Genomic DNA, 8,555 nt, shown 5'->3' with positions numbered 1-8,555 from the left:
TTAGTTACATTTCTAAACTCTCTGGTAGGTGACTCTGACTGACTGATCTTGGGTCGAATGGCCATCTTCAGATCAGTTAACTAGTCCAGTGGTGGAGACATGTTGTACAAACATGTCTACTGAGCCACCACCTTGGTGACCATGTGGATGAGGGGGAGTTGTCAGATGAAGGAAGTAGGGTAGACAAGTCCACTCTTGGCTCATTGAACATGTATTCTTAGAGCAGTATTCCTGCAACAAGCACTAACACAGTACCTCCACAGATGAGTGGGTTAATCCAGTAGGTGGCTAGTCCAATGGTGTAGGTAAGAAGTAACAAACTGAGCTAGAGTACTGCAGTAGGAATAGAGAGGGAGAGATAGCTGTATGAAATATTGTGAGGGAGACAGTAGATCAGGATGGATGCTTTAGCTCCAGTCATTAAGGCTACCTTCCAGCTGGTGGGAAAAAAATTAGGTGAAGGGAAAAAGCAAAAAGCACATACCAACTGTCCTTTAAAATGTTTCATTGGAACTGTTGCACATCTGTTCCACTTGCAACTAATTAGCCAACATTTTGTTGCATTGTCAATCCGTAAAGAAATGTAGGAAATATGTTATTACTCAAAACTAAGGAAGAGGAAGGGAATGGATGTTTGTGTAGAGAATCACTAGCCTACCACAAGTTCCTACTAGGTAATATTCCAGCCTAAGGGTATACAAAATTATGACTTTAATACATATTGCTTATAATGATTATTAAAATGTAAATTGCCACTGGCATCCCTTTGTCCAGTGCTGTTTACTCTGCTTCTTAATGTGCCATCTGTTAATATTGCTTATTACTTAGTTCTCAATATTTCTCTATCTTCCCCTGTCTCCATAATTCAGCATCTTAAACCTTTCTTAGATGCCTCCCTTTTCCATCAAGATTGCTTTGCCTTTTTAGTTTCAGTAAACTATTTTATCTGTTTCTTTAAATTCTCATCAACATTGGCTTTCATTAAATTTTTATCAGGAATTCTCCCTAATTTAGTAGGTGAAAATAGTGTTTTAATTTACATCTGTGGTGAATAATTCGGTTAAACCTATTTTTCTAAAATCAACATGCACGTTTCTCCATCTGAGAATTGCCCATTTATTTCCTTGTGAAAAATTTCTCTTGAGCTGTTTGCTTCCTTGTATTGATTTGGACATGCTCTTTCTTCACTGATTTATATAAACATTATTTTATAAGATATATTTTAAACATGTTTCTGTTACTTTTAAGTTTTCTTTTCATATTATTTGTGGTACTTTTGATGAAAAACATTCCCATTCAATTTATGTAACTTAATTTAATCAGGGTTTTGCTTTATAAATTTGCTTTTGTCATTTAGCTTAAGAAGCACCTTGAGACTAAGTAAGTATTCTTCATGGTGTTTTGTTTTCTGTTTTACATCTTTATGTTTTAGTGCTTATATTTAAATGTCCTTGAACCACACTTCATCACCATACAGATTTTGTTTAACTTTCTTTATGCTTTATATTTTTGGTTGATCCTTCTTCCCAAGTCCACTACTAAAAAAAAAAAAAATAACTGTAAGATTAATTGTTTCCTTTACAACATGCTGGTACCTTGTTCTTTCCTAGTATTGTAATCTGCTCTTTTCTTTTTTAATCTGTTGTGTTTTGCACTGAGAGAACACCCTGCATTCATTTTAGTTGTTTATTACTTAATGGCTAATTAGAATTCTCTTAACTGTCCCACTTTGGTGGAAACTAAAATGTGGAATTAGGTGATTATCCTGATTATCAAGGACTCGTAGGAATTCATTTGGCAGGGTGATGCTCTCATTTTCTTAATTGCTTTAAACATAAGCATAGTCCAAAATATTAAAAGGTTCTTTTAATCTGTAATAAGCTAAATATGTTGGCTGAATTAATTTTTAAAAGAAGACAAAAATATGAAAATATTAAGAAATTAATCACCTTATTATTCATTAATTGATTTTTTTTACTCTTGTTAGTGTATTTCTTGATCATGTTTATTAGTATGACTGATTTTATGCCTAAGTATATTTTTATGGGTTGAGTCACTGATAGAACGTTATCTCTGACATATTAAGTATAAACTCATTGAAATGAAGTTCAGTGGAATACTGCTTTCTTTGGGCATCAGATACAATTGCCTAATAAGCCATGGACTGTCTGAGAGAGACCATGAGAACATAAGGTCAGTAAAGCATAGGGCAGCCTTCAACAAGGGGTAAACCACAAACCCAGTGTCAGAAGATCTGAAAAATTTGAAATCTCTTAACTTTCCAGGACTCCCCTCTTTCTCTCTCTCTCTCAATGCCTCTTCCTCTCTTTCTTTACTCTTTCTTCCTTTTTTTTTTTTAAATCAATTTTTACTTCCTATTGTGAGATGCATCAGTGACAGTGCCCCTAAGCTCCAGCCTCATGCTAAAATTTGTTGGAGAGCTTAATATAATATCTCTTCACAGACCTCACTGCCTCACTCCAGACCAGTTACATTTTTATCTCTAAATATGGATTCCAGGCATCCATAATTTTTAAAGCTTCGGATAATTCTACTGTGCAGTCAGATACGTGATCCTTCATTATACGTATAAAAGTATATTTTCAGTGTATATTTTTGGCTTAATATTAAAATAGAATGACCCCTCAAGTTACTTTGTACAAGTTAAATGTATCACCTGTACTGTACCTGGAAATCCCTTCCGTGCACTTCTCTAGTCATGTACTTCTCATGCAGAAATCATCACCCTGCTTCTATGAGAACCATCTTCTTGAACTGATTTTTAGTTTTGGCTAAACTGTATTCCAAAATTATATTACTTAATTTTTTTCAGGTTTTGTACTTTATATAAATAGTCATACTGTAAAATTATATGTACTTTTGGTGACTTGCTTCTTGTTTAGCTAAAATTTTTGGAGCTTCTTCACTGTGTATGAAACTGTGATTCATTAATGTCATCAATTATGTATTCATAAATGAATATTCCTAGAAAAAGAGTTTAATTCTCTTTCTAAATGTTTGTTTTTATTGAAGTTATTGCTAAGAAACCTTGTTCACATAAGGCTGTGATGTTTGTTAAGATTTAATTTTGTTATAGCATTGTCCTTTAAGTGCTTGAACTGGCTTACGTGCCAAAAATATAAGTCAAAAACCACAGTATTTTATAATCAAAAAAGATTTTCTTCTAATCTGGAAACTAAGTCACTTTAAATTTTTGGAAGCAACAAGTTAGAAACCACCTGATTTACAAAAGCATTTATTACATGATAGTAGAATCATTTATTCTCTGATTTTCTGGGAATAATTCCCAAGAAAGACTTATCTACCAAGACTTACAAAGACAGTATTAATAATTTTTTCTACTTTTCCATTTTATGACTCCTTTTTTAGAGCAATATACTCATAAAAATATGGGAAATTTGAAACAAATAATTTTAATATATAAAAATTTATTTATATTTAATGTTATTAAAGTATTTTAAAATAATTAAGAGTTTCTTTGTTGTCGCTAAACTCTTTGTAAACAAAGTACATGAAAATATTTACCTTTGGTCCATAGAAAACTTATTAAATTCTGAAGATTTGAATGAAATATTATATCAAAAATACAGTACAAATTAAATTTTTAGACATCACCCATATAAGAGAGGGTTCAATGGAAAGGGTCAAAGATAATACAGTACAGTGATTAGGTTTATTTGTATTCATTTTATGCAGAAAAAAACATAACTTGATCATTCATTGTTTGACCCTGAAATTTGCACATAAATTGAAAATTATGTAACAGTGTCCTTCAGTGACCTTACTACATAAATAACAGACAAGACAAACTAATTAAAAAGCCTGAATCGTTTTGTTCAGCATTTCAAAATCTCTTGTTCTTCACTAAAACCCAGTAATAGTGTCAACATCAGAGAAGTTCTAAAATCTTACATTTTTCTTAAATTGTTAAATATCCTTAAGTCCACACTGATATAAAATATTGCTAAATAAATACATAAATGGGAGAGAAAAGACAGATCTTCTATAGGTAAAAACACCAAATAATTTATGGAGATGCTCTGCCCCCAAGGTGGGAAACCTAGGTCTCTGTTCCACAGGTGTGGTCTGCACATAGTGACTTCCTTCCAAAGAACATAGTGTGGAAAAGGATAGGGAAAAAAAAGTAACTTTAAAATGGAGAAACAAGACAAAAGTGACATTGGCTGGGTGAACAAGGTCAGCGTGACCAGTGACAAGTCATGTCATAGTATGTGCCCTGGTCGTGATGTGATGAAAGTTAACACTTTACTTCTTCCCCTGCACTCATAATCCTAGCTAACCGTAAGGGTGGAAAATCAAATTCCAATAGAAATCCTGCAAAACACTTGACCAGTGCTGTCCAAATTACAAAAGTTGTCAAAAACAAGGAAAATTTGAGGAACTGTCACCGGCAAGAGAGGTCTAAGGAGCGATGACAAGACCAACCGAATACCGTGGTCTTCAACGGCGGGAAGGACGGCGTCTTCGTCTTTTCTATCCTTCCTGTGGTCATGTTCTGCGAGAAAAGTACAAGAACTTAAAAACGTGTGCTCCTGTGAAATCCATTGTCTGAAATCTCAATGCATACTGAATACCATCACCTGAAGGAGATGATAAAACAAGTGTGTGCCCACAAATACGGTCCATGGAATGAGTGCATGGAGCTCTGTGGAGTGAATCCTGTGTTACAGAAGTATTTTAATCCAAATACAAATTGATAATAGTCAAAGATTTTGTTACTATAAATTCTGTCTCAAAGAAGGATCTTGCCAGTTTTCAGCTGGTGTCACTTTAAGCTTGGTGATGGTTTGTTCAGATTCATAGTGGATCAGATCTGTATATTTCTCGAGCTTTTATTTACACACTCGTTTCTTATGGGTCCATTCTTTTGCAGGCCTTTTCTGTTTTCTGGGACTTTTCAGTTTATCCTGTTTCAGTTTAGGTCTTTAGGTCTGTGTCAGCCTTTATTTTTAAAACTGAAAACAGCTCCAGGTGGGACTGAGACGGGGATTCGTCCAGAAGCCTACCTTGGGCTACTATTAAAATCGCCAATTCATCTCATAGTGTGGGATCTCTAAAACAACTGAAAACGTATTCAAATTTAACGAAAGTGACAAAATAACACTTTTGCTTGTTGTTTTGGTTTTTTCCCCCACAGTGGGTGAGACTTCTGAAATTTGCCCGGAAGCCACTGATTTTTTGTGCCATGACAAGAAGTGTATTGCATCCCACCTGGTCTGCGACTATAAACCCGACTGTTCTGATAGATCCGATGAAGCTCACTGTAGTAAGTTTGTCTCTCTGTTCTCCTGCTCTCTGTTCAGCACAGAATTTTACTTAATTAGTAGAGTAACCTGTTGGCACCGATGACTAAGAGGAAATGATTCTTTTCATGCACTACCGTAGATTTGAAATAGCCAGAATATTTTTTCATCTTCTCTATTCAGATATTTAAATGGCAGCCCTTTCAGCCCCCGTGCTAAGAACTGTAACTAATCTATAGCAAATCATGTTCCAGAAATCTCCCATAGTGTCATTGTGTAGAACTGTAGGCAGAGTCAGGATTAAAATTGTTGGAAACTGAACTAGCAGTCTACATATTTCTTTGTTGGTTTCATTACTGTTTCCAGTCCCTTTTCCAAAAAAAAAAAAAAAAAAAAGACTGATTTCATAGATGAGGCCAAAAAATGAGCGCTTTGAATAAATATTAAATGAATACTAGTTTAATGATTAATTTTATCAATCACATTGCAGGACTAGATGAGCCATGTTGTTTTTTTTTTAATTCAAACTTAATTCAAACTTTAATTCGAATGATATTTGAAGTCATGTACAAAACCAGGTATGTAATTTTAAAATATGAGCACTTATTTAAATTCAAAGAATGACTTTTTCATGTATCTTGTTGATGAGGATTCACGTGGAATCTTGTTATCATATGAGCTACCTGTTGCAGTTGGCGTTTGCTGCATAATTAACTACCCTAAAAGTTAGTGGCCTAAGCAAGTTTCATTTTGGTTGCAATTTTGTGGGTCAGTAACTCAGGAGGGAGTCAGCGAGACTCTTTATCTCTGATCCACATGGCTCTCACTGGTACAGCTGGAACTGGAGGATCACTTCCAAGATGGCTTCATCCCCTCCATGTTTGGCAGACGTGTCCTGTTTGGTTTCTCTGGCTCAACACGGAGTCAACCTCCAGGGCAGTCCATGGGGCTTTAGGTACCATGGCTGTCACAGGTTAATCAGCGTCTTCCATGGGATTGACTTTTACCCTGTGAATGCTCCGAGGGCAAGCATTCCAAGAGCCTCAGGAAAAAAATAGCAAAAGTAGTTATGACTTAGCCTCAGAAGTTCCAGAACGTCACTCCTGGCTCTTCCTAATGGTCTTGCAAATAACAAAGCCTAGCCTAGATTCAGAGACAGAAAGGGAATGGTCTCAACCTCTCGGTGGCAAAATATCACACAGGCAAAGTACCACACACGTCATGTTTAAATGTTCATTTTTAGCTCAAGATTATTTTTATTCCTGCAGATGTTATGGTGACAGTTTCTTTTTTGAATTCACTATTTTTTAATTGTGGTAAAAATATAGAGAACATGAAATTTATCCTTTGAACGTTTTTAACTGACCAGTTCAGTGGCATTAAGTACATTCGCATTGTTGTGCTGACAGCGTCACCACCCATCTCCAGGACTTCTTCCATCTTGAAAAATTGAAACTTTGTACTGATTAAACACTAACCCTCCATTCTCCCCACTCCCAGCCATGACAGCCACATTCTACTTTCTGTTTCCATGCGTTTGACGACTCTAGGTCCGTCATACAAGTGGAATCACAGTGTATTTGTCTTTTTGTGACTGACTTGTTTTGCTTAGCATATTATCCTCAACATTCATCTCATATTTTAATTTTAAATCAAGCATCAAAGAAAGTGAAAATGATTGGCACTTTTAAAACTGTACTACAAATACAACAGTATTGTAATCTTAATTTGATCAAATATTATTTATTTCCTTTGTAATATATATATTCTCAAGTGAAATTTATCAAACCTTGAATAATTCTTCCTAGTGTTGTTTCTAGCATCTTTTAAGTGCATCAAAAATAAATATTTTTTGATACTAACTGTAAGGAATTTATTTCAAAGGTGTTCTAAAACAATGCTCTGAAGCATTTTGAGATCACCATTTTTTCTACAAGACATAACAAGAAGAGCATTTAATAATCACCAGGAAAACTAAAAACTTGGACAAATTTATGAAGATTCTAAAGGAAAAATAATTTGAATAAGATGGCATTGCTGTACATAACCCAGTGGGGGGAAAAGACAGCTGTCACACTCACATAGAAAAGTTATTACTGACAGTAAATTATTTTCCTTTCATGTAAAAATATACATATATTGAAAACATTTGTATAAAAATTATACTCTTCCATTTATTCCCTTTCTAGTCTGGGCTAGGGGCAACTTTCTGAACACTGAATGTATAAAAATGAACAAGATATTGTGTTAGGCTCCAAAAATTCACTTTCTACTGTGAGAAAAAAAACTTGAGGGAAAATGTATTAGAATATAATGTTCTTTGCTTTTTTAAAAAAATGGTTAGTAGATGAAAAGATCCCTAGTTAATTTTTAAGTGTAAGAAGTGCTATCAGGAATGAAGTTATCACAGTCATTTGGGGAACCTAAGAAGGATAATGTGTGTGTGAGTGTACATCTGCATATGCAATGTAAGAATAGGTAAAATTGGTTAAAAGCATTAGAAAGAGTTATAGGTGTTTTGGTTTTTTACCTGTAAATGCTGCCCATTTTTACCTTCACTCCTTTTCCTTCTCCGGGTGCTTTGTGCGATTTTTATTTTTCATACAGTTACTTGAGATATTGATGTAAAACACACAGCCAGTGTCGGTTTTCAGAAACTGAAGTCAGTTGCATACTCACGTCTGTTAGTGTTACCCACGACTTTGATGGACAACTGCAGGAAGTATTTGAATTTATTAAAATAAAAGCAATATGTTGACAAATGAAGTAGTTGCTTTTCTTAAAGCCTCTTGGTAGACTGTGTTTGTATGCAGAAGGAACACTTCACAGCACACATATATTGATGCTTCCATTTGACTTCATCAATATTTTATATTGATGGTCTTCTGGATATATTGGAAGCATCAGGGCTGGATTCCTGCAGGGAGAGAAATCTATTGTAGATACTGGAATAAATTATAATATTTGCAAAGTGACCTTTGGAGAAATATATGGAAAGAATTGACCTTTGGGGTTGTTAAATTGAAGTCTTCATTTTAACTTTGACCATCACTTGGTGGGCAATTATGTAAATTCTCATCTACATAGTAGATATAATAACGTGTAGAGTGCTTTGAGAATTAAATGAAATAACGTAAAAAACACATTTGTTCAGTCTTCTAGGACTACTGTTAGCTTCTTCCATTTCACTAGTTTTATATTCTGAAATTTGTCGGTCCTTGTGAATGCTCTACTTACATGTGCTTTATACTCAGCAGACAATAAATGCAG

General features: G+C 34.6%; 1 protein-coding gene across 1 annotated transcript in view; it reads left to right on the top strand.

Moving 5' to 3' along the window:
- MALRD1 (MAM and LDL receptor class A domain containing 1) overlaps nucleotides 1-8,555 on the top strand; it is a 365,316-nt gene that overhangs the window by 194,997 nt on the left and 161,764 nt on the right. Inside the window, exon 20 of the mRNA XM_032474166.1 lies at nucleotides 5,180-5,308. Coding sequence (XP_032330057.1) covers nucleotides 5,180-5,308 — 129 coding nt within the window. The remainder of the gene's footprint in view (nucleotides 1-5,179; nucleotides 5,309-8,555) is intronic.

The sequence above is a fragment of the Camelus ferus genome, chromosome 35 (genome assembly GCF_009834535.1).
Source record: "Camelus ferus isolate YT-003-E chromosome 35, BCGSAC_Cfer_1.0, whole genome shotgun sequence".
Taxonomy (NCBI): Eukaryota; Metazoa; Chordata; class Mammalia; order Artiodactyla; family Camelidae; genus Camelus; species Camelus ferus.
The sequence above is the reverse complement of the archived record's forward strand: the minus strand, read 5'-3'. Positions and strand labels throughout refer to the sequence as shown.